This window comes from Salmo salar, chromosome 01, assembly GCF_965601325.2.
Source record: "Salmo salar chromosome 01, fSalSal1, whole genome shotgun sequence".
Lineage (NCBI taxonomy): Eukaryota > Metazoa > Chordata > Actinopteri > Salmoniformes > Salmonidae > Salmo > Salmo salar.
The window spans coordinates 5,290,001-5,316,378 of record NC_138291.1 but is presented as its reverse complement, the minus strand read 5'-3'; the positions used below and the strand labels follow the sequence as shown (position 1 = coordinate 5,316,378).

The 26,378-nt window shown below is 45.9% G+C and overlaps 1 protein-coding gene across 1 annotated transcript in view; it reads left to right on the top strand.

Annotated features, from left to right (window-relative positions):
• Window positions 1-26,378, top strand: part of pcnx1 (pecanex 1) — a 179,663-nt gene that overhangs the window by 107,102 nt on the left and 46,183 nt on the right. Inside the window, 4 exon segments of the mRNA XM_045707680.2 lie at window positions 13,817-13,946; window positions 19,480-19,673; window positions 26,083-26,176; window positions 26,316-26,373. Coding sequence (XP_045563636.2) covers window positions 13,817-13,946; window positions 19,480-19,673; window positions 26,083-26,176; window positions 26,316-26,373 — 476 coding nt within the window.

Below are 26,378 nucleotides of genomic sequence, written 5' to 3'. Positions count from 1 at the left end.
GTAATGAGTATCCAGGGTTAGGGTCTAGTGGGTATCCAGGGTTAGGGTTATAGTTTAGTGGGTATCCAGGGTTAGAGTCTAGTGGGTATCCAGGGTTAGAGTCTAGTGGGTATCCAGGGTTAGAGTGTAATGAGTATCCAGGGTTAGGGTCTAGTCGGTATCCAGGGTTAGGGTTATAGTTTAGTGGGTATCCAGGGTTAGGGTTATAGTTTAGTGGGTATCCAGGGTTAGAGTCTAGTGGGTATCCAGGGTTAGTGTCTAGTGGGTATCCAGGGTTAGAGTCTAGTGGGTATCCAGGGTTAGAGTCTAGTGGGTATCCAGGGTTAGAGTCTAGTGGGTATCCAGGGTTAGAGTCTAGTGGGTATCCAGGGTTAGAGTCTAGTGGGTATCCAGGGTTAGAGTCTAGTGGGTATCCAGGGTTAGAGTCTAGTGGGTATCCAGGGTTAGAGTCTAGTGGGTATCCAGGGTTAGAGTCTAGTGGGTATCCAGGGTTAGAGTCTAGTGGGTATCCAGGGTTAGAGTCTAGTGGGTATCCAGGGTTAGAGTCTAGTGGGTATCCAGGGTTAGAGTCTAGTGGGTATCCAGGGTTGGTGTCTAGTGGGTATCCAGGGTTGGTGTCTAGTGGGTATCCAGGGTTAGTGTCTAGTGGGTATCCAGGGTTAGAGTCTAGTGGGTATCATGGGTTAGAGTCTAGTGGGTATCATGGGTTAGAGTCTAGTGGGTATCATGGGTTAGAGTTTAGTGGTATCATGGGTTAGAGTTTAGTGGGTATCTAGGGTTATAGTCTAGTGGGTTTCCAGGGTTAGGGTTACAGTTTAGTGGGTTTCCAGGGTTAGAGTTTAGTGGGTTTCCAGGGTTAGAGTTTAGTGGGTTTCCAGGGTTAGAGTTTAGTGGGTTTCCAGGGTTAGAGTTTAGTGGGTTTCCAGGGTTAGAGTTTAGTGGGTTTCCAGGGTTAGAGTTTAGTGGGTTTCCAGGGCTAGAGTTTAGTGGGTATCCAGGGTTAGGGCTAGAGTTTAGTGGGTATCCAGGGTTAGGGTTAGAGTCTAGTGGGTATCCAGAGTTAGGGTTAGAGTCTAGTGGGTATCCAGGGTTAGAGTTTAGTGGGTATCTAGGGTTAGAATTTATTGGGTATCTAGGGTTAGGGTTAGAATTTAGTGGGTATCTAGGGTTAGGGTTAGAGTTTAGTGGGTATCTAGGGTTATAGTCTAGTGGGTATCCAGGGTTAGAGTTTAGTGGGTATCCAGGGTTAGGGTTATAGTCTAGTGGGTATCCAGGGTTAGAGTTTAGTGAGTATCCAGGGTTAGAGTTTAGTGGGTATCTAGGGTTAGAGTTTAGTGGGTATCTAGGGTTAGAGTTTAGTGGGTATCTAGGGTTAGAGTTTAGTGGGTATCTAGGGTTAGAGTTTAGTGGGTATCTAGGGTTAGAGTTTAGTGGGTATCTAGGGTTAGAGTTTAGTGGGCATCCAGGGTTAGAGTTTAGTGGGTATCCAGGGTTAGAGTCTAGTGGGTATCCAGGGTTAGGGTTATAGTTTAGTGGGTATCCAGGGTTAGAGTCTAGTGGGTATCCAGGGTTAGGGTTATTGTCTAGTGGGTATCCAGGGTTAGGGTTATTGTCTAGTGGGTATCCAGGGTTAGGGTCTAGTGGGTATCCAGGGTTAGAGTCTAGTGGGTATCCAGGGTTAGAGTCTAGTGGGTATCCAGGGTTAGAGTCTAGTGGGTATCCAGGGTTAGAGTCTAGTGGGTATCCAGGGTTAGAGTCTAGTGGGTATCCAGGGTTAGAGTCTAGTGGGTATCCAGGGTTAGAGTCTAGTGGGTATCCAGGGTTAGAGTCTAGTGGGTATCCAGGGTTAGAGTCTAGTGGGTATCCAGGGTTAGAGTCTAGTGGGTATCCAGGGTTAGAGTCTAGTGGGTATCCAGGGTTAGAGTCTAGTGGGTATCCAGGGTTAGAGTCTAGTGGGTATCCAGGGTTAGAGTCTAGTGGGTATCCAGGGTTAGAGTCTAGTGGGTATCCAGGGTTAGAGTCTAGTGGGTATCCAGGGTTAGAGTCTAGTGGGTATCCAGGGTTAGAGTCTAGTGGGTATCCAGGGTTAGAGTCTAGTGGGTATCCAGGGTTAGAGTCTAGTGGGTATCCAGGGTTAGAGTCTAGTGGGTATCCAGGGTTAGAGTCTAGTGGGTATCCAGGGTTAGAGTCTAGTGGGTATGCAGGGTTAGAGTCTAGTGGGTATCCAGGGCTAGAGTCTAGTGGGTATCCAGGGCTAGAGTCTAGTGGGTATCCAGGGCTCTGGTTTAGTGGGTATCCAGGGTTAGAGTTTAGTGGGTATCCAGGGTTAGAGTTTAGTGGGTATCTAGGGTTAGGGTTAGAGTTTAGTGGGTACCCAGGGTTAGGGTTAGAGTTTAGTGGGTATCTAGGGTTAGGGTTTAGTGGGTATCTAGGGTTAGGGTCTAGTGGGTATCCAGGGTTCGAGTCTAGTGGGTATCCAGGGTTAGAGTCTAGTGGGTATCCAGGGTTAGAGTCTAGTGGGTATCCAGGGTTAGAGTCTAGTGGGTATCCAGGGTTAGAGTTTAGTGGGTATCCAGGGTTAGAGTTTAGTGGGTATCCAGGGTTAGAGTTTAGTGGGTATCCAGGGTTAGAGTTTAGTGGGTATCTAGGGTTAGGGTTAGAGTTTAGTGAGTATTTAGGGTTAGAGTTTAGTGGGTATCCAGGGTTAAAGTCTAGTGGGTATCCAGGGTTAGAGTCTAGTGGGTATCCAGGGTTAGGGTTAGAGTTTAGTGGGTATCTAGGGTTAGAGTTTAGTGGGTATCCAGGGTTAGAGTTTAGTGGGTATCCAGGGTTAGAGTTTAGTGGGTATCCAGGGTTAGAGTGTAATGAGTATCCAGGGTTAGGGTCTAGTGGGTATCCAGGGTTAGGGTTATAGTTTAGTGGGTATCCAGGGTTAGAGTCTAGTGGGTATCCAGTGTTAGGGTTATAGTTTAGTGGGTATCCATTGTTAGAGTCTAGTGGGTATCCAGGGTTAGAGTCTAGTGGGTATCATGGGTTAGAGTTTAGTGGGTATCTAGGGTTAGAGTTTAGTGGGTATCTAGGGTTAGAGTTTAGTGGGTATCTAGGGTTAGAGTTTAGTGGGTATCTCGGGTTAGAGTTTAGTGGGTATCTAGGGTTAGAGTTTAGTGGGTATCTAGGGTTAGAGTTTAGTGGGTATCTAGGGTTAGAGTTTAGTGGGTATCTAGGGTTAGAGTTTAGTGGGTATCTAGGGTTAGAGTTTAGTGGGTATCTAGGGTTAGAGTTTAGTGGGTATCTAGGGTTAGAGTTTAGTGGGTATCTAGGGTTAGGGTTATTGTTTAGTGGGTATCCAGGGTTAGGGTTAGTGGGTATCTAGGGTTAGGGTTAGAGTTTAGTGGGTATCTAGGGTTAGGGTTAGAGTCTAGTGGGTATCCAGGGTTAGAGTCTAGTGGGTATCCAGGGTTAGAGTTTAGTGGGTATCCAGGGTTAGAGTGTAATGAGTATCCAGGGTTAGGGTCTAGTGGGTATCCAGGGTTAGGGTTATAGTTTAGTGGGTATCCAGGGTTAGAGTCTAGTGGGTATCCAGTGTTAGGGTTATAGTTTAGTGGGTATCCATTGTTAGAGTCTAGTGGGTATCCAGGGTTAGAGTCTAGTGGGTATCATGGGTTAGAGTTTAGTGGGTATCTAGGGTTAGAGTTTAGTGGGTATCTAGGGTTAGAGTTTAGTGGGTATCTCGGGTTAGAGTTTAGTGGGTATCTAGGGTTAGAGTTTAGTGGGTATCTAGGGTTAGAGTTTAGTGGGTATCTAGGGTTAGAGTTTAGTGGGTATCTAGGGTTAGAGTTTAGTGGGTATCTAGGGTTAGAGTTTAGTGGGTATCTAGGGTTAGAGTTTAGTGGGTATCTAGGGTTAGAGTTTAGTGGGTATCTAGGGTTAGGGTTATTGTTTAGTGGGTATCCAGGGTTAGGGTTAGTGGGTATCTAGGGTTAGGGTTAGAGTTTAGTGGGTATCTAGGGTTAGGGTTAGAGTCTAGTGGGTATCCAGGGTTAGAGTCTAGTGGGTATCCAGGGTTAGAGTCTAGTGGGTATCCAGGGTTAGAGTCTAGTGGGTATCTAGGGTTAGAGTTTAGTGGGTATCTAGGGTTAGAGTTTAGTGGGTATCTAGGGTTAGAGTTTAGTGGGTATCTAGGGTTAGAGTTTAGTGGGTATCTAGGGTTAGAGTTTAGTGGGTATATAGGGTTAGGGTTATTGTTTAGTGGGTATCCAGGGTTAGAGTTTAGTGGGTATCCAGGGTTAGAGTCTAGTGGGTATCCAGGGTTAGAGTCTAGTGGGTATCAAGGGTTAGGGTCTAGTGGGTATCCAGGGTTAGGGTTATAGTTTAGTGGGTATCCAGGGTTAGGGTTATAGTTTAGTGGGTATCCAGGGTTAGAGTCTAGTGGGTATCCAGGGTTAGAGTCTAGTGGGTATCCAGGGTTAGAGTGTAATGAGTATCCAGGGTTAGGGTCTAGTCGGTATCCAGGGTTAGGGTTATAGTTTAGTGGGTATCCAGGGTTAGGGTTATAGTTTAGTGGGTATCCAGGGTTAGAGTCTAGTGGGTATCCAGGGTTAGAGTCTAGTGGGTATCCAGGGTTAGAGTCTAGTGGGTATCCAGGGTTAGAGTCTAGTTGGTATCCAGGGTTAGAGTCTAGTGGGTATCCAGGGTTAGAGTCTAGTGGGTATCCAGGGTTAGAGTCTAGTGGGTATCCAGGGTTGGTGTCTAGTGGGTATCCAGGGTTGGTGTCTAGTGGGTATCCAGGGTTGGTGTCTAGTGGGTATCCAGGGTTGGTGTCTAGTGGGTATCCAGGGTTAGAGTCTAGTGGGTATCATGGGTTAGAGTCTAGTGGGTATCATGGGTTAGAGTCTAGTGGGTATCATGGGTTAGAGTCTAGTGGGTATCATGGGTTAGAGTCTAGTGGGTATCATGGGTTAGAGTTTAGTGGGTATCTAGGGTTAGAGTTTAGTGGGTATCTAGGGTTAGAGTTTAGTGGGTATCTAGGGTTAGAGTTTAGTGGGTTTCCAGGGTTAGAGTTTAGTGGGTATCCAGGGTTCGAGTTTAGTGGGTATCCAGGGTTAGAGTCTAGTGAGTATCCAGGGTTGGAGTCTAGTGGGTATCCAGGGTTGGAGTCTAGTGGGTATCCAGGGTTGGAGTCTAGTGGGTATCCAGGGTTGGAGTCTAGTGGGTATCCAGGGTTGGAGTCTAGTGGGTATCCAGGGTTGGAGTCTAGTGGGTATCCAGGGTTGGAGTCTAGTGGGTATCCAGGGTTGGAGTCTAGTGGGTATCCAGGGTTGGAGTCTAGTGGTTATCCAGGGTTGGAGTCTAGTGGGTATCCAGGGTTGGAGTCTAGTGGGTATCCAGGGTTGGAGTCTAGTGGGTATCCAGGGTTGGAGTCTAGTGGGTATCCAGGGTTGGAGTCTAGTGGGTATCCAGGGTTGGAGTCTAGTGGGTATCCAGGGTTGGAGTCTAGTGGGTATCCAGGGTTGGAGTCTAGTGGGTATCCAGGGTTGGAGTCTAGTGGGTATCCAGGGTTGGAGTCTAGTGGGTATCCAGGGTTGGAGTCTAGTGGGTATCTAGGGTTAGAGTTTAGTGGGTATCTAGGGTTAGAGTTTAGTGGGTATCTAGGGTTAGAGTTTAGTGGGTATCTAGGGTTAGAGTTTAGTGGGTATCTAGGGTTAGAGTTTGGTGGGTATCTAGGGTTAGAGTTTAGTGGGTATCTAGGGTTAGAGTTTATTGAGTATCTAGGGTTAGAGTTTAGTGGGTATCCAGGGTTAGGGTTATTGTTTAGTGGGTATCCAGGGTTAGGGTTAGTGGGTATCTAGGGTTAGGGTTAGAGTTTAGTGGGTATCTAGGGTTAGGGTTAGAGTCTAGTGGGTATCCAGGGTTAGAGTCTAGTGGGTATCCAGGGTTAGAGTCTAGTGGGTATCCAGGGTTAGTGTCTAGTGGGTATCCAGGGTTAGTGTCTAGTGGGTATCATGGGTTAGAGTTTAGTGGGTATCTAGGGTTAGAGTTTAGTGGGTATCTAGGGTTAGAGTTTAGTGGGTATCTAGGGTTAGAGTTTAGTGGGTATCTAGGGTTAGAGTTTAGTGGGTATCTAGGGTTAGAGTTTAGTGGGTATCTAGGGTTAGAGTTTAGTGGGTATCTAGGGTTAGGGTTAGAGTCTAGTGGGTATCTAGGGTTAGAGTTTAGTGGGTATCCAGGGTTAGAGTCTAGTGGGTATCCAGGGTTAGAGTCTAGTGGGTATCCAGGGTTAGAGTCTAGTGGGTATCCAGGGTTAGTGTCTAGTGGGTATCCAGGGTTAGTGTCTAGTGGGTATCCAGGGTTAGTGTCTAGTGGGTATCATGGGTTAGAGTTTAGTGGGTATCATGGGTTAGAGTTTAGTGGGTATCATGGGTTAGAGTTTAGTGGGTATCTAGGGTTAGAGTTTAGTGGGTATCTAGGGTTAGAGTTTAGTGGGTATCTAGGGTTAGAGTTTAGTGGGTATCTAGGGTTAGAGTTTAGTGGGTATCTAGGGTTAGAGTTTAGTGGGTATCCTGGGTTAGAGTTTAGTGGGTATCCTGGGTTAGAGTTTAGTGGGTATCCTGGGTTAGGGTTATTGTTTAGTGGGTATCCAGGGTTAGGGTTATTGTTTAGTGGGTATCCAGGGTTAGGGTTATTGTTTAGTGGGTATCCAGGGTTAGGGTTAGTGGGTATCTAGAGTTAGGGTTAGAGTTTAGTGGGTATCTAGGGTTAGGGTTAGAGTCTAGTGGGTATCTAGGGTTAGAGTTTAGTGGGTATCTAGGGTTAGAGTTTAGTGGGTATCTAGGGTTAGAGTTTAGTGGGTATCTAGGGTTAGAGTTTAGGGGGTATCTAGGGTTAGAGTTTAGTGGGTATCTAGGGTTAGAGTTTAGTGGGTATCTAGGGTTAAGGTTATTGTTTAGTGGGTATCCAGGGTTAGGGTTAGTGGGTATCTAGGGTTAGGGTTAGAGTTTAGTGGGTATCCAGGGTTAGAGTCTAGTGGGTATCCAGGGTTAGAGTCTAGTGGGTATCCAGGGTTAGAGTCTAGTGGGTATCCAGGGTTAGAGTCTAGTGGGTTTCCAGGGTTAGAGTCTAGTGGGTTTCCAGGGTTAGAGTCTAGTGGGTATCCAGGGTTCGAGTCTAGTGGGTATCCAGGGTTCGAGTCTAGTGGGTATCCAGGGTTAGGGTCTAGTGGGTATCCAGGGTTAGGGTCTAGTGGGTATCCAGGGTTAGAGTCTAGTGGGTTGTTTGTCAGGGTGGTAACCTGATGCTGGTCAGATAGTTAGGTTACCTTGTTTTCATTATGGACGAGTAACCTCTCATAGTAACCTCAGTGTTTTTTCTGGCATAGAGGATTGACAGACAATGTCAAAGAAACTGAATCAAAGCATTTAACATCAGTGTTAAGTCATGCAGCTAGTTAGCTAGTATTCTAGGCCTTCACTGCACTGTTAAGTCATGCAGCTAGTTAGCTAGTAGTCTTTCACTGCACTGTTAAGTCATGCAGCTAGTTAGCTATTAGTCTAGGCCTTCATTGCACTGTTAAGTCATGCAGCTAGTTAGCTATTAGTCTAGGCCTTCATTGCACTGTTAAGTCATGCAGCTAGTTAGCTAGTAGTCTAGGCCTTCACTGCACTGTTAAGTCATGCAGCTAGTTAGCTAGTAGTCTTTCACTGCACTGTTAAGTCATGCAGCTAGTTAGCTAGTAGTCTAGGCCTTCATTGCACTGTTAAGTCATGCAGCTAGTTAGCTAGTAGTCTTTCACTGCACTGTTAAGTCATGCAGCTAGTTAGCTATTAGTCTAGGCCTTCATTGCACTGTTAAGTCATGCAGCTAGTTAGCTATTAGTCTAGGCCTTCATTGCACTGTTAAGTCATGCAGCTAGTTAGCTAGTAGTCTAGGCCTTCACTGCACTGTTAAGTCATGCAGCTAGTTAGCTAGTAGTCTTTCATTGCACTGTTAAGTCATGCAGCTAGTTAGCTATTAGTCTAGGCCTTCATTGCACTGTTAAGTCATGCAGCTAGTTAGCTATTAGTCTAGGCCTTCATTGCACTGTTAAGTCATGCAGCTAGTTAGCTAGTAGTCTTTCACTGCAATGAGGGTTTTTTCCTCCCAGAGACTTTGTTTTTCCTCTAACTCAAATCAATGGAATTCTGCTGCCCATAACATGACGTGCACATTCCACAGTTAGAATGTCATCGCTGCCACTTTCTCACCTATTAGAACTTCTGTAATGAATCAATGTCAAAGAATCCATTTAAATTGAAACTTGGATTACAGGTTATGTCTGCTCTTATGCTATATGATACGTTGCTTTAAAGTATTCACACCCCTTGACTTTTTTCCCCCCACGTTTGTTGTTACAGCCTGAATTTAAAATTGATTAAGTTGAGATTTTGTGACACTGATCTACACACAAATACCCCAATAATGTCAAATAATAATGTTTTTTAGAAATTTGTAGAAATGTGTTAAAAATTAAAAGCTGAAATGTCTTAAGTCAGTAAGTATTCAACCCTGTTTGTTATGGCAAGCCTAATTAAGTTCAGGAGTACAAATATGCTTAACATGTCACATAATTAGTTGCATGAACTCACTCTGTGTGCAAAAATAGTGTTTAACATGATTTTTAAATGTGAACCCCATCTCTGTACCTCACACATACAATTATATGTAAGTTCCCTTAGTGGAGCAGTCCTAAATGATTTACAAGCATACCCATAACATGATGCAGCCACCACTATGCTTGAAAATATGGAGAATGGTACTCAGTAATGTATTGGATTTTCCCCAAACATAACACTTTCCAGTCAGAACAAAAAGTCAACTTTTTAAAAACTTTTTGCCAAATTCTTTTCTGTTTTACTTTAGTGCCTTTTTGCAAACAGGATCTATGTTTTGACATTTTTATACTGCACATGCTTCCTTCTTTTCACTCTGTCAATTAGGTTAGTATTGTCAAATAACATTTTATTGGTCACATACACATATTTAGCAGATGTTATTGTGGGTGTAGTGAAATGCTTGTGTTCCTAGCTCCAACAGTGCAGTAATATCTAACAATTCACAACAACACACACAAATTTAAAAGTAAAAGAATGGAATTAAGTAATATATAAATATTAGGTTCAGCAATATCGGAGTGGCATTAACTAAAATACACTTAAATAGAATACATTATATACATATGAGATGAATAAAGCAGTATTTAAACATTATTAAAGTGGCTAGTGATTCCATGTCTATGTACAGTACCAGTCACAAGTTTGGACACACCTACTCATTCCAGGGTTTTTCTGTATTTTTACAATTTTCTACATTGTAGAATAATAGTGAAGACATCAAAACTATGAAATAACACATATGAAATCATGTAGTAACCAAATAAGTGTTAAACAAATGAAAATATATTTTATATTGGAGATTCTTCAAAGTAGCCACCCTTTGCCTTGATGACAGCTTTGCACACTCTTGGCATTCTCTCAACCAGCTTCATGAGGTAGTCACCTGGAATGCATTTCAATCAACATGTGTGCCTTTTTAATTTGTGGAACTTCTTTCCTAAATGCGTTTGAGACAATGAGTTGTGTTTTGACAAGGTAAGGGTGTTTTATACAGATGATAGCCCTATTTGTTAAAATACCAAGTCCATATTATGGCAAGAACAGCTCAGATAAGCAATGACAAACGACAGTCCATCGTTACTTTAAGACATGAAGGTCAGTCAAGAACTTTGAAAGTTTGTGTGCAGTTGCAAAAACCATCAAGCTCTGTGATGAAACTGGCTCTCATGAGGACCGCCACAGGAAAGGAAGACCCAGAGTTACCTCTGCTGCAGAGGATATGTTCATTAGAGTTAACTGCACCTTAGATTGCAGCCCAAATAAATGCTTCACAGAGTTCAAGTAACAGACACATCTCAACAGCAACTGTTCAGAGGAGACTGTGAATCAGGCCATGGTCAAATTGCTGTAAAGAAACCAATACTAAAGGACACCAATAAGAAGAAGAAGAGACTTACTTGGGCCAAGAAACACGAGCAAGAAGGAGACTGATGGAGTGCTGCATCAGATGACCTGGCCTCCACAATCACCCGACCTCAACCCAATTGAGATGGTTTGGAATGAGTTGGACCGCAGAGAGAAGGGAAAGCAGCCAACAAGTACTCGGCATATGTGGGAACTCCTTCAAGACTGTTGGAAAAGCATTCCAAGTGAAGCTGGTTGAGAGAATGCCAAAAGTGTGCAAAGTTGTCATCAAGGCAAAAGTGGCTACTTTGAAGAATCTCAAATAAATATATTTTCACTTATTTAACACTATTTTTGGTTACTACATGATTCCATAAGTGTGATTACATAGTTTTGATGTGTTCGCTATTATTCTACAATGTATAAAATAAAGAAAAACCCTTGAATGAGTAGGTGTCCAAACTTTTGACTGGTACTTTATATAGAGGCAGCGTAGCCTAGTGGTTAGTGCGTTGGACTAGTAACCGAAAGGTTGCAAGATCGAATCCCCGAGCTGACAAGGTAAAAATCTGTCGTTCTGCCCCCTGAACAAGGGGCAAAACGACGGTAGTTGACGGCCTAGGAACCCACTGTTCCTAGGCCGTCATTGAAAAATAAGAATTTGTTCTTAACTGACTTGCCTAGTTAAATAAAGGTTCAATAAATAAGGTGGAGGGTAACCGGGTGGAAGCCGGCTAGTGATGGCAAAGTAACTAGATGTTGTTGATCCATCCTCAGTTTTCTCCTTCCACAGCCATTCAATTCTGTAACTGTTTTAAAATCACCATTGGCCTCATGGTGAAATCCCTGAGCAGTTTCCTTCCTCTCCGGCAACTGAGTTAGGAAGGATGCCTGTATCTTTGTAGTGACTGGGTGTATTGATACACCATCAACAGTGTAATTAATAACTTCACCATGCTCAAAGGGATATTCAATGTCTGCTTTTTTTTTTTTTACCCATCTACCAATAGGTGACCTTCTTTGTGAGACATTGGAAAACCTCCCTGGTCTTTGTGGTTGAATCTGTGTTTGAAATTCACTGCTCGACTGAGGGACTTTACAGATAATTGTATGTGTGGGGTACAGAGATGAGGTAGTCATTCAAAAATCAATGCCATAACAAAATGATTAAATACTTATTGACTCAAGACATTTCAGCTTTTCTTTTTTAATTAATTTGGAAAAAAAGAAAATAACTCCACTTCGACTTTCATGGGATATTGTGTGTAGGCCAGTGACCCCCCCCCCCCCCCCCAAAAAAATATCTAAATTTAGTCCATTTTAAATTCAGGCTGTTAGACACAACACGTGGAAGAAGTCAATGGGTGTGAATAGTATCTGAAGGAACTGTGCATCACCACCTTACCCCTGTATGTATGTACTGTAGCTTTACAATGTGATCTCACTCATAACACTCTTGTCTCTCTCTAAATAAGGACCTGGTAATTGCTTGGCGTTTCCCTCTCGGAGTTGGTATTAACGATTTCCTGTCTTGTAATTTGTTGGTCCTTTATGAGTCATGATATGGATGCTGGGTGTTTTCTTCAGTCAGCTGGGCGCCAGTGTAGGCCTGGCTATATATATATATATATATACCACCAGAGTCTGGGTGTGTCTGGACCTGTCTGCCAGGGTTGGCAGTGAGTGGACGGTAACAGTCCTAATCTACCCTGGTTTAGCTTGGTTTGCAGCTGAGCTGAGTGATTCCATTTACGCCTGCAGAGAGAAATTGAGAGGTAGCCAAGGTAGTGTCACCTCTAATACACTCTGAGGAGTCTTTTCTTTTTTTACCTAGCCTCCGACATGTACGGATCTGACTGACTGAATGGTTGAGGTGTGTGTGTGTGTGTGTGTGTGATGGGCTTTAGTAGTGTTGTACATAACTGCAGCTTTCTTTCAACTGATTTACTTAACACATGATCACTGTTAGTATCTCTGTCTGATGTTCAGGCAGGAACTGTTGTTAGTGACTGTTCTGATATCCCTGTGGCATAGGGCAGGGCTATTCAACTCTTACCTGACCAGGTCTGGAGTACTTCTGGTTTTCTTTTCTACCTGGTAACATACCTGGTGTCCCAGGTCTAAGTCAGTCCCTGATTTAGAGGAGAACAATGTAAAATGGCAGAAGAACTGACCCGCCTGGTGTCCCAGGTCTAAGTCAGTCCCTGATTAGAGGGGAACAATGTAAAATGGCAGTAGAACTGACCCGCCTGGTGTCCCAGGTCTAAGTCAGTCCCTGATTTAGAGGAGAACAATGTAAAATGGCAGAAGAACTGACCCGCCTGGTGTCCCAGGTCTAAGTCAGTCCCTGATTAGAGGGGAACAATGTAAAATGGCAGTAGAACTGACCCGCCTTTTATTAAACTAGGCAAGTCAGTTAAGAACAAATTCTTATTTTCAATGACGGCCTAGGAACAGTGGGTTAACTGCCTTGTTCAGGGGCAGAACAACAGATTTTTACCTTGTCAGCTCGGGGATTCGATCTTGCAACCTTTCAGGTTACTAGTCCAACGCTCTAACCACTAGGCTACGCTGCTGGTTACTAGTCCAATGCTCTAACCACTAGGCTACCTGCTGGTTACTAGTCCAATGCTCTAACCACTAGGCTACCTGCTGGTTACTAGTCCAATGCTCTAACCACTAGGCTACGCTGCTGGTTACTGGCCCAACACTCTAACCACTAGGCTACCTTTCGGTTACTAGTCCAACGCTCTAACCACTAGGCTACGCTGCCGCCCCTATAAATCAGTTCCCCTCTAATCAGGGACTATGTAAAATGGCAGTAGAACTGATTTCCAGGTCCAGAGTTAATTTAGAGATGTATAGGCCCCTCTACAGAGCTCTGCTATGGGCAGGAGTATCACTAAATTAATCACAAACAATTTTGAAGCTGAGCCGTTTATTCGTGCTCTGCTGCTGCAGTACAGTCATATATCTGACTAAGATCATAACATGGGTGTCAGAAGTACTTAAACCTCTGTCCCAATATAAAGACAGGAGAGATTTATTTCACAGAAAATTAATAAAAGTTCCTTGAGTTGTCCGAGTTTTTAGAGTGACGGAAAGTAGCCAACAGCTAACTTGCTCTCTCATGTCCCTTCGTTGAGCAGAGCAGGCCCAAGAGGAGCCGTTGCTATGGATACGTAGACTCAGAGCCATGAGCAGAGCGAGCTGTGTACAAGGAGGGAGAAATGACTGACTGAGAGAAGCAGCTAATGGATTTACTAATATGGGGGGGGGGGAGTTATTTCTGGTTTCGGTGCCGGGCCTTAAATGTTGCAGAAGCAATCGGGCCTGGGCCTGAACGTTATGGGCATGGGTAGGGCTTGGGCTTAAAATTCATGCCCGTGCAGGGCTCTAGTCTGCTGGTGTGTTGCTCAGTGAGGCTCAGGCCTAGTGTTCTCTTCTCTAAGCAGTGGCCAGCCGTGCTAACGCGTAGACAAAAGGGAATGTTCATCCCGTCACTGTTTTGCTGCTCCCGAACATGATCTTTTAACAAAACTAAGGTGATACAATGAATCACAACGTTAGGGACGACACGAGCTTGGCTAAATCAGGTGGTCACCATAGAGATGTACTAGAGAGATTTATCATTTCTTTCTAATAGCAGCTTCTGTGACAGAATGGGAATCTCCATTAAGGGCTATCAGGCTTTGGTATAAATGTGTGCTCTATCCAACTCTATGGTTGTCAGCCATGTCTCTGACCCATCCCACTGCGCTCTCTCTCTCTCTCTCTCTCTCTCTCTCTCTCTCGCTCTCTCTCGCTCTCTCTCACCTTGACAGCCCCCGGGAACGAGGACACGGTCACGTTTCGGCGTGAGCGTAGTACGTTCCGTCGGCAGGCGGTGCGGCGGCGGCACAACGCGGGGAGTAACCCCACGCCCCCCTCCTCCCTCATCGGATCACCTCTCAGGTACGCTCCGCAATGCATGCTGGGCCGTCCACGGACAGGCTCAGGGGTCAGGGTTAGCTGTGCATGTTGGCTAACGGACATGGAGGGAGTCCGGGAGGGTACCCTTTGCAGTGTATGTTGGGTAAAGGACAGGGATATGGGGTTTCTAGGTAGAGCTGTGCATGTTGGGTAATAGACATGGTCAAAGGTGGGGCTCGGGGGTTAGGGTCATGCAACAGGTTGCCACTCTTCCCTTCCATCAAACTCTTTCCCACTCGTTCCTTCCTCTAACACCAGTGTCGGTCCTGTCCTGTCACTGGAAGGCAGGGAGGGGGATTAGGTCCTGTCCTGTCACTGGAAGGCAGGGAGGGGGATTTGGTCCTGTCCTGTCACTGGAAGGCAGGGAGGGGGATTAGGTCCTGTCCTCTACGCTGGAAGGCAGGGAGGGGGATTTGGTCCTGTCCTGTCACTGGAAGGCAGGGAGGGGGATTTGGTCCTGTCCTGTCACTGGAAGGCAGGGAGGGGGATTAGGTCCTGTCCTCTACGCTGGAAGGCAGGGAGGGGGATTTGGTCCTGTCCTGTCACTGGAAGGCAGGGAGGGGGATTAGGTCCTGTCCTCTACGCTGGAAGGCAGGGAGGGGGATTAGGTCCTGTCCTGTCACTGGAAGGCAGGGAGGGGGATTTGGTCCTGTCTTCTACGCTGGAATGCAGGGAGGAGGATTTGGTCCTGTCTTATACACTGGAATGCAGGGAGGAGGATTAGGTCCTGTCTTCTACACTGGAATGCAGGGAGGAGGATTAGGTCCTGTCTTCTACACTGGAATGCAGGGAGGAGGATTTGGTCCTGTCTTCTACGCTGGAATGCAGGGAGGAGGATTTGGTCCTGTCTTATACGCTGGAATGCAGGGAGGAGGATTAGGTCCTGTCTTCTACACTGGAATGCAAGGAGGAGGATTTGGTCCTGTCTTCTACACTGAAATGCAGAGAGGAGGATTTGGTCCTGTCTTCTACACTGGAATGCAGGGAGGAGGATTAGGTCCTGTCTTCTACACTGGAATGCAGGGAGGAGGATTAGGTCCTGTCTTCTACACTGGAATGCAGGGAGGAGGATTTGGTCCTGTCTTCTACACTGGAATGCAGGGAGGAGGATTTGGTCCTGTCTTCTACACTGGAATGCAGGGAGGAGGATTAGGTCCTGTCTTCTACACTGGAATGCAGGGAGGAGGATTAGGTCCTGTCTTCTACACTGGAATGCAGGGAGGAGGATTAGGTCCTGTCTTCTACACTGGAATGCAGGGAGGAGGATTTGGTCCTGTCTTCTACACTGGAATGCAGGGAGGAGGATTTGGTCCTGTCTTCTACACTGGAATGCAGGGAGGAGGATTTGGTCCTGTCTTCTACACTGGAATGCAGGGAGGAGGATTTGGTCCTGTCTTCTACACTGGAATGCAGGGAGGAGGATTAGGTCCTGTCTTCTACACTGGAATGCAGGGAGGAGGATTAGGTCCTGTCTTCTACACTGGAATGCAGGGAGGAGGATTTGGTCCTGTCTTCTACACTGGAATGCAGGGAGGAGGATTTGGTCCTGTCTTCTACACTGGAATGCAGGGAGGAGGATTTGGTCCTGTCTTCTACACTGGAATGCAGGGAGGAGGATACATTGTACCATGGCCTCATGGTGCATGATGTGTTTCTCTCTGCCTCCGACTCGTTCCATCCTCCTGCATTATTTTAACTTTTCTTTGTGTTTGCTGTTTGTTTCTCTTTTGGGGTTTTCAGTCTGTTTCTCCTTTACTTCCCAAATCAAATCTTTCCATTTCCTGTGTTATTTGGAGCAGAAACAAGGGAACTCCTAACAGACAAAATCAGAGCTGGGCTGGTGTTTTGAGACTGTTTAGCATTTTGAATCTTATTGACCCCAGACTGCCAATGGCTGACAGGCTGCTTTCCCCTCGTTTAACATTTCAGTGGCTATGTAACATTTAGAAATGTGATCTTGCAGGGGAATAGCACAAAAACTTATTTGACTATAGTTATGTCCAGGAATGTGCAGTAGCATATGGTTGAAGATTCCCAAGACATTAGATAAGCTAGGACACCTCTGTGGTTGGAAGGGTCACTTTCTGACGGAAAATGGGATGAAATAAATGAGTAAAATCTACACGGCTTCCAGTGCCAAGACCAGAACATCTGGGGACAATTTGTCAAAGGACATAGCGTTTTGTACGACAAATATAGTCTGCATCTACCTGGAGGGGAAAGGAGAGGAAGCTGACTGTTTAAAGTATAGATTTTAAAGATGATGGACGGATGCTATAGTATCGACATCCCTCCCTCTGGAGTGCATCCTGAGGACACTAACCTGCCAGGTCAGGACGCTTTGTCTTATTGAGCCGATCGAGCTGAAGCACACTGCCATGCATATCTCTGAGAGGGATGGTATGGAAGCTAACAGTAGAGGCTTGTAGTGGAGGGTATACTCACTTCTTAATCCCCGTGATGGGTATCAAGATAGTGTAGTGGAGGTATACGCGGGTATCAATTAATACAACTGATAGAAAAGATCACAATGTTTAGCTTAAAATGTTGATAAACCTATATTTATTCACATTTTAGGTGCAGCAATGTGCGCACGGCGGTAAGCGTGTGAATGTTCCAAAAAATGCAATTTGCAGGAAAAAACATTATTCTAAAATGCACACCGGCACATGGAAGCGGTTTCATGGACAGATGGAAATATCCGTTGTAGAAAGAAGGGGAGATCTAAAGATGCAACAACTATCGTAGGTTGCTATTAGAGACCAGGATAATGCCTTTGGTTGCTAGACAATGAAAGAAAACCAATAGAACAAGGAGAACATTTTGAGGAATCAATCAAATGTATTTATAAAGAGCTTCTTACATCAGCTGATGTCTCAAAGTGCTGTACAGAAACCCAGCCTAAAACCCCAAACAGCAAGCAATGCAGGTGTAGAAGCACGGTGGATAGGGAAAAACTCCCTAGAAAGGCCAGAACCTAGGAAGAAACCTAGAGAGGAACCAGGCTATGAGGGGTGGCCAGTCCTCTTCTGGCTGTGCCGGGTGGAGATTATAACAGGGCTAGGTGCCTGTACTATAGAAACACAGCTAACCAAACAACAGGGCTAGGTGCCTGTACTATAGAAACACAGCTAACCAAACAACAGGGCTAGGTGCCTGTACTATAGAAACACAGCTAACCAAACAACAGGGCTAGGTGCCTGTACTATAGAAACACAGCTAACCAAACAACAGGGCTAGGTGCCTGTACTATAGAAACACAGCTAACCAAACAACAGGGCTAGGTGCCTGTACTATAGAAACACAGCTAACCAAACAACAGGGCTAGGTGCCTGTACACTTGAATTAAAGGGTAACTACACAAAAAAAAAACGGCGGGCCGGTTTTTTGTTTTTGTTTGCTAAATTAGAGTATACCCACATCTCCAGACACCACTGGAGACTTGGGATGCGTCCCAAATGACAGCATATTCCCTATATAGTGCACTACTTTTGACCAGGTTCCGACAGGGCGCCATATAGATTATAGGCAATAAGATGCCATTTGGGACGCATCCTTGGCCAACCAGACTCCTGCTTCTCCCTCCTGCTCCTCCTCCATGTACCAGCCTTCTATTGGTGTACCAGCCTCCTGCTTCTCCCTCCTGCTCCTCCTCCCTGTACCAGCCTTGTATTGGTGGACCAGCCTTGTATTGGTGGACCAGCCTCTTGCTCCTCCTCCGTGGACCGGCCTTGTAGTGGTGGACCGGCCTTGTAGTGGTGGACCGGCCTTGTATTGGTGGACCAGCCTTGTATTGGTGGACCAGCCTCCTGCTTCTCCCTCTTGCTCCTCCTCCGTGGATCAGCCTTCTAGTGGTGGACCGGCCTTCTAGTGGTGGACCGGCCTTCTAGTGGTGGACCGGCCTTCTAGTGGTGGACCGGCCTTCTAGTAGTGGACCGGCCTTCTAGTGGTGGACCGGCCTTCTAGTGGTGGACCAGCCTTCTAGTGGTGGACCGGCCTTCTAGTGGTGGACCGGCCTTCTAGTAGTGGACCGGCCTTCTAGTGGTGGACCGGCCTTCTAGTGGTGGACCAGCCTTCTAGTAGTGGACCAGCCTTCTAGTAGTGGACCAGCCTTCTAGTAGTGGACCGGCCTTCTAGTGGTGGACCAGCCTTCTAGTAGTGGACCGGCCTTCTAGTGGTGGACCGGCCTTCTAGTGCTGTACCGGCCTTCTAGTAGTGGACCGGCCTTCTAGTAGTGGACCGGCCTTCTAGTGGTGGACCGGCCTTCTAGTGGTGGACCGGCCTTCTAGTGGTGGACCGGCCTTCTAGTGGTGGACCGGCCTTCTAGTGCTGGACCGGCCTTCTAGTGCTGGACCGGCCTTCTAGTGCTGGACCGGCCTTCTAGTGGTGGACCGGCCTTCTAGTGGTGGACCGGCCTTCTAGTGCTGGACCGGCCTTCTAGTGGTGGACCGGCCTTCTAGTGGTGAACCGGCCTTCTAGTGGTGGACCGGCCTTCTAGTGGTGGACCGGCCTTCTAGTGGTGGACCGGCCTTCTAGTGGTGGACCGGCCTTCTAGTGCTGGACCGGCCTTCTAGTGCTGGACCGGCCTTCTAGTGCTGGACCGGCCTTCTAGTGGTGGACCGGCCTTCTAGTGGTGGACCGGCCTTCTAGTGCTGGACCGGCCTTCTAGTGGTGGACCGGCCTTCTAGTGGTGAACCGGCCTTCTAGTGGTGGACCGGCCTTCTAGTGGTGGACCGGCCTTCTAGTGGTGGACCGGCCTTCTAGTGGTGGACCGGCCTTCTAGTGCTGTACCGGCCTTCTAGTGGTGGACCGGCCTTCTAGTGGTGAACCGGCCTTCTAGTGGTGGACCGGCCTTCTAGTGCTGTACCGGCCTTCTAGTGGTGGACCGGCCTTCTAGTGGTGGACCGGCCTTCTAGTGGTGGACCGGCCTTCTAGTAGTGGACCGGCCTTCTAGTGGTGGACCGGCCTTCTAGTGGTGGACCGGCCTTCTAGTGGTGGACCGGCCTTCTAGTGGTGGACCGGCCTTCTAGTGGTGGACCGGCCTTCTAGTAGTGGACCGGCCTTCTAGTGGTGGACCGGCCTTCTAGTGGTGGACCGGCCTTCTAGTAGTGGACCGGCCTTCTAGTGGTGGACCGGCCTTCTAGTGGTGGACCAGCCTTCTCCCTCCTGCTTCTCCTCCCTGTACCAGACTTCTAGGGGCGGACCCTATCACCTACTGTATCTCTGACTGAATACACGTCCTCATCCTTTCCTGTGTACTTTCTTAGTCTGCGATTTTATAAATGTCCTATTGGGTTCCCTGTTCTTATTCGCGCAACATATTTCCCCTGATACAGCTTATCTGATATTTAAAACATTTTATATCTAACTAGTGTTTATCTCCTTCCTCCACATCTCATCTGTCTTGTAACCGTGCTTCACCTCCCATACTGTCTACTGTATCTCCTCTTTCTCCCTGTCCTCGTTCCCATGTCCCCCTCTCCTCCTCTCCCTGTCACTCTTCTCCTCCGTTCAGTCTTCAGGAGGCTCTCAGCCAGGCCTCCCAGCCTTCTACTTCCCAGGTGAAAGGTCAGCCGTCCAGAACCCCGTCCCAGGTGACCGTGCTGAGCGCTAGCGCCTCCCTGCTGGCCAGGAATGGAAGTGCACACCTGGAGGGCTCTCAGGACAAGGCCTCTACCGTAGGCACTACCAGCCTGCAGGATGACTTCGGTAGGGAAGTGTAACATGATGTAGTACAATACCCACAATGCACTACCAGCCTGCAGGATGACTTCGGTAGGGAAGTGTAACGTGATGTACTACGGTACCCACAATGCTGTACCAGTCTGCAGGATGACTTCGGTAGGGAAGTGTAACATAATGCTCTACCAGCCTGCAACAAAACATCAGTAGGGAAGTGTAACATAATGCTCTACCAGCCTGCAATAAGACATCGGTAGGGAAGTGTAACATAATGCTCTACCAGCCTGCAACAAGACATCAGTAGGGAAGTGTAACATAATGCTCTACCAGCCTGCAACAAGACATCAGTAGGGAAGTGTAACATAATGCTCTACCAGCCTGCAACAAGACATCGGTAGGTGGGAGATGAAGGGAGATCAGTGCTGATCTGGGATTAGTTTATTAGTCTATCCTTTTTAGATCATAATGAATATGACGGGAAGGAACTGATCCTAAGCTGACGGGCTTTGTGAAGACTGAACATGTTCATGGCAAGAGTCCCACTTGGGTGAGAACAGTGTTCTAGCATGATGAACTACATTACCCATAATGCTCTGAGTAATATGTAGCATGGTGTCCTGTGATAGGGACTGGTTGGTTACCTGGGTGGTTGGTTGGTTAGTATAATGTTTTTTATTTTATTTATTTCACCTTTATTTAACCAGGTAGGCCAGTTTAGAACAAGTTCTCATTTACAATTGTGACCTGGCCAAGACAAAGCAAAGCAGCGCGACACAAACAACAACACAGAGTTACACATGGAATAAACAAACGTACAGTCAATAACACAATAGAAAAATCTATATACAGTGTGAGCAAATGAAGTAAGGAGGTATGACAATAAATAGGCCATAGTGGTGAAATAATTACAATTTGGCATTAACACTGGAGTGATAGATGTGTAGATGATGATGTGCAAGTAGAGATGCTGGGGTGCAAAAGAGCAAAAATAAATAACAATATGGGGATTTTTATTTAAAAAATATATTTTACCTTTATTTAACTAGGCAAGTCAGTTAAGGGGACATTCTTATTTTCAATGACGGCCTAGTAACAGTGGCTTAACTGCCTTGTTCAGGGGCGGAAGGACAGATTTTGTACCTTGTCAGCTCGGGGATTCGATCTGCCAACCTTTCGGTTACTAGTCCAACACTCTAACCACCAGGCTACGCTGCCGCCCCAAGGTAGTTGAATGGGCTATTTACAGATGGGCTGTGTACAGGTACCGTGATCGGTGAGCTGCTCTGACAGCTGATGCTTAAAGTTAGTGAGGGAGATATAAGTCTCCAACTTCAGTGATTTTTGCAATTCGTTCCAGTCATTGGCAGCAGAGAACTGGAAGGACAGGTGGCCGAAGTGTTGGCTTTGGGGGTGACCAGTGAGATATACCTGCTGGAGCGCGTGCTGCGGGTGGGTGCTGCTATGGTGACCAGTGAGCTGAGATAAGGCGGGGCTTTACCTAGCAAAGACTTATAGATGACCTGGAGCCAGTGGGTTTGGCGACGAATATGAAGCGAGGGCCAGCCAATGAGAGCATACAGGTCGCAGTGTTGGGTAGTATATGGGGCTTTGGTGACAGATGGCACTGTGATAGACTGCATCCAATTTGCTGAGTAGAGTGTTGGAGGCTATTGTGTAAATGACATCGCCGAAGTCAAGGACGGGTAGGATGGTATGTTTGGCAGCAGGAGGCTTTATTGCGAAATAGGAAGCCGATTCTAGATTTAATTTTGGATTGGAGATGCTTAATGTGAGTCTTGAAGGAGAGTTTGCAGTCTAACCAGACACCCACATATTCTAAGTCAGAAACGTCCAGAGTAGTGATGCTGGACAGGCGGGCAGGTGTGGGCAGCGATCGGTTGAAGAGCATGCATTTAGTTTTACTGGCATTTAAGAGCAGTTGGAGGCTAGTGGAAGGAGAGTTGTATGGCATTGAAGCTCATCTGGAGGGTAGTTAACAGTGTCCAAGAAGGGCCAGAAGTATACAGAATGGTGTCGTCTGCATAGAGGTGGATCAGAGAATCACCAGCAGCAAGAGCGACACCGTTGATGTAAACAGAGAAGAGAGTCGGCCCCAGAATTGAACCCTGTGGCACCCCCATATAGACTGCCAGAGGTCCGGACAACAGGCCCTCCGATTTCACACACTGAACTCTATCAGAGAAGTAGTTGGTGAACCAGGCGAGGCAGTCATTTGAGAAACCAAGGCTATTGAGTCTGCCGATAAGAATGTGGTGATTGACAGAGTCGAAAGCCTTGGCCAGATCAATGAAGACGGCTGCACAGTATTGTCTCTTATCGATGGCGGTTATGATATCGTTTAGGACCTTGAGAGTGGCTGAGGTGCACCCATGACCAGCTCGGAAACCAGATTGCATAGCGGAGAAGGTAGCATGGCAAGAGGGAATCCCAACCATAGAGATCCTATTCAATTACTAGAGGGGCTAGGTCAGGGATGGGAACCCCCCCCCCATATGTACTATTGAGCGTTAGAATAGTAGAATAGACAAGGTGACATTTTGGAGTTGTGCGTCAGCAGTTAACATTTTTATTTTATTTTTTTAATCCCACATTTCATTGTCTCATCGTTGCAACTCCCGTACGGGTGTCGAGAGGATCCAGGTTTCGGAGGACCCGAAACACAACCCAACCAAGCCGCACTGCTTCTTGACACAATGCCCACTTAACCTGGAAGCCAGCCACACACCGTACACCTGGCGACCGTGTCAGAGATCACTACGCCCGGCCCGCCACAGGACTGGAACCCAGGATCTCTAGTGGCACAGCTGGCACTGCGATGCAGAGTCTTAGACCACTGAGCCACTCGGAGGACAACGTCAGCAGTTTTTCACTTGTTATGATGAAGTCAGTCTATCGGCCGGCTATCTAAACTTGTAGTAATCATGGTTACAGACCGGCGGACCCCAATTGATTTTGTTAGTCACTCAGTCAAATATTATTATTAAAATTGCTAAATCTTCTCTCCTCCCCATAGAGAATTGCAGCAAACTTGCCACTAAAATGTTTTGCTCGCATTGTGGCGGGGCTCCCCCCCCCCATCAACAAAATGTTGCTTAGGGCCTCCAAAAGGCTCTGACCGGCTCTGACTATGGATGTGGGTACACAAACCCCCGAGCCACTGTGCCTCATGAGTTCAGATTTGTTTGTGCCCCCCCACCCCAATCAAAGTTGTCCGTCCCTGTCATAAACCCTTACAGTTCAAGAATGGGTTTAAAATGGCAGCCATATTGGTCCGGGAAGAATCCAAACCAGTTTAATTGGAGTTAATGGCTGTAGAGGCAGAATCCTGATTTTTGCGCTGAACAAAAATATAAACTAAACATGTAAAGTGTTGGTTCCATGTTTTTAAAAGACCCAAGAAATTTTACATACGCGGAAAAAGCTTATTTCTCTCAAATGTTGTGCACAAATTTGTTTACATCCCTGTTAATGGGCATTTTTCCTTTCCTAAGATAATCCATCCACCTGACAGGTGTGACATATCAAGTAGCTGATTAAACAGCATGATCATTACACAGGTGTACATGTGCTGGGGACAATAAAAGGCCACTCTAAAATGTTCAGTTTTGTGTCACAACACAATGCCACAGATGTCAGTTTTGAGGGAGCGTGCAATTGGCATGATGCTGACTGAAGGAATTTCCACCAGAGCTGTTGCCAGAGAATTTACTGTTAATTTCTCTACCATAAGCCGCCTCCAACATCATTTTAGAGAATCTGGCAGTATATCCAACCAGCATCACAACCGCAGACCACACCAGCCCTCCACAACCATCTCAGGAAAGCTCATCTGCGTGCTCGTCGTCCTCACCTGGGTCTTGACCCTGACTGCAGTTCCGCGTTGTAACCAACTTCAGTGGGCAAATGCTCACCTTCAATGACCACTGTCATGCTGGAGAATTGTGCTCTTCATGGATGAATCACGGTTTCAACTGTACCAGGTAGATGGCAGACAGCATGTATGGTATCTTGTGGGTGAGCGGTTTGCTGATGTCAACGTTGTGAACAGAGTGCCCCATGGTGGCGGTGGGGTTATGGTATGGGCAGGCATAACCTACGGACAACGAACAGGCTTCTATTTTATTGACGGCAATTCGTATTCACAGAGATTCTGTGCTGAGATCCCTGAGACCCATTGTCGTGCCGCCATCACCTCATGTTTCAGCATGATAATGCACGGCCCCATGTCGCAAGGATCTGAACACAATTCCTGGAAGCTGAAAATGTCCCAGTTCCGTGGCCAGCATACTCACCAGACATGTCACCCATTGAGCATGTTCGGGATGCTCTGGATTGACGTGTACAACAGCGTGTTCCAGTTCCCGCCCGTATCCAGCAACTTCACACAGCCATTGAAGAGGACTGAGACAACATTCCACAATCAACAGCCTGATCAACTCTATGTAAAGGAGATGTGTCACGCTGCATGAGGCAAATAGTGGTCACACCAGATACTGACTGGTGTTCTGACCCAATCCCCTACTTTTTTTTTTTTTAAAGGTATCTGTAACCAACCGATACATATCTGTATTCCCAGTCATGTGAAATCCAGAGATTAGGGTCTAAGGAATATATTTAAATTGACTGATTTTCCTTATTTGAACTAACTATTTTTGCTCAGTGTACTGAATGAAAGCATGTGATGTATCAGAAATTGGGATTGTCAACCTTAAATTTCATATTTTTTGTTTTTATACCAGTTTTCTGTATAAATAGCCTCTAAAATATCTGTAAACAGACTAGTTTTTGTTGTCTTGGAAAGCTGTGAGTCCTATTATATGATACATTATCAGTACTTGTTGCATTTACAACTGGTCTGTCCTGTCATCAACTGATGTCAACCAGTGTATTGATGTGGATTGACTGTATTGTTTCAGTGGAATGGTGGCATATTGACAGTTAATGGAAAAACATGTATAGAATCATTCCTGTAAAACCGGCAGGCTAGCTAACAAACATACAGTGTAGATAAAGTCTTCAAATTCATTATTTTACACAATATCTCATCACAGCACTGTCTGGCCATGGTTGACCTAACAACCCTGACCAAAATGTCTGCCCTTTATTGCATCATAAGAAGGTTCATGACCATTCTAGAATTCTATGATCACAACATTCTGTCTGTAGTCAATATTTTGTTCTTGTAGTACCTTTTTTGTTGATTGGTACTGGATGTAAAACAGTTTTTGTCAAACCTCAACTAGCCACTGTGGCTTGGCGGATATGACGAGGCACCACTGACTAGACATTTAGTTTGAAGTCGCCAAAGATCGCGATCGACTTTTTTCCCCCGTTGATTGTTGGACTGATGTCATCAGCCAATGAGATCAGAGTGTGTGGGACTAACTACGGGTGGTCATTGGTTGCATCCCAAATCGCACCCTATTCCTTACATATGGTACTACCTGGTTAAAAGTAGTGCACTAATGAAGGGCAGTGGTCACCAACCAGTCGATCGCGACCGACAGTTTGATCTCTAAGGCATTCCTATTTGATCACAAAAAACCAACGATAAAGCCTTCCATTCCTATTTATTTAATTTGTCTCGTTTAAATCGTCTCGCGCTGTTGATGTTAGGGGGCACTTGTTTCAGCTGCCCTGCATGCTGGGTAGGAGAAGTGTTCCCATTTTGTTATAATTTAATGTGTTTGAAGATACAAATCAAGTGCATCTGAAGGCGTACCGCTGGCAAATCGAATAGATTACAGAGTCTGCAGTTTACTCGAGCGCACAGCAAAATGTATATTGAGAGATTTCAACTCTTTAAAAAAAAAAAAAAAACAGGACTAGAGAGAGACTGTCAACAAATACAGCAAAAGAGCGACTGTTTTTATGTGTAAAGCCTTGTTCACGCCGGTTGCGTCAAAGTGTTTTGCCTGCCGGCAGAAGTCCATTTAATTTCAATCGGCTGTGACTCATCTGCCCGGTTGCTGCATAGCTGCGGGAAATGGGGATGTTGATGATGCTTCCTCTTATAAATCAGAATACATTTTAACAAATGAATTAAATAAATAGTTTATTCATTATTATGTTTTTATTTTATTTTTTCGATTTAAAATTTTTTTTTAAAAATGATTACAAAATTAGCACACTGACCCTTCATGGATTATTTTTTTTAAACATTTGTGCTTTTCTTTGGTAATTCTTTGTAAACCACAGAATAAGTTGGTAATGTGTAGTGTGGTTCTTTTTGTTGTTATGGGGCGCATGGATTGTGAAGACTCATTTTAAAATAGACCGTACGGCAATAACCTATGTACACGCGACGTAAGTGTTGATTCAGCATGGTCATCTTTATTTACTACACTTCTCCAACACCTTAAGTCGGTTTTCTAATCAGAGTAACGGGCTGTGTTGTTCTGTGTTGTGATTCCAGGGAAGAACACTTCCTCCTTGTACGAGGCGGAGGGATGTGACATGTCCCTGGTTAACTTTGAACCTGCAACGCGACGCGCCTCCAATAACATATGGTTAGTTCATCAACCACAACAGAGAATGGTCTGCGTCTGAAAATGGTTCCCTATTCCCTATATAGTACACTACTTTTGACCAGAGCCCTGGTCTACTACCATTTTTTGAAGTCACCTTGTCCTTGTTTCACCTCAACAGGGACACAGACCCCCACCTCTCCAGATCTACCTCAGTTCGCTTCTACCCTCATGACCTGGTGAG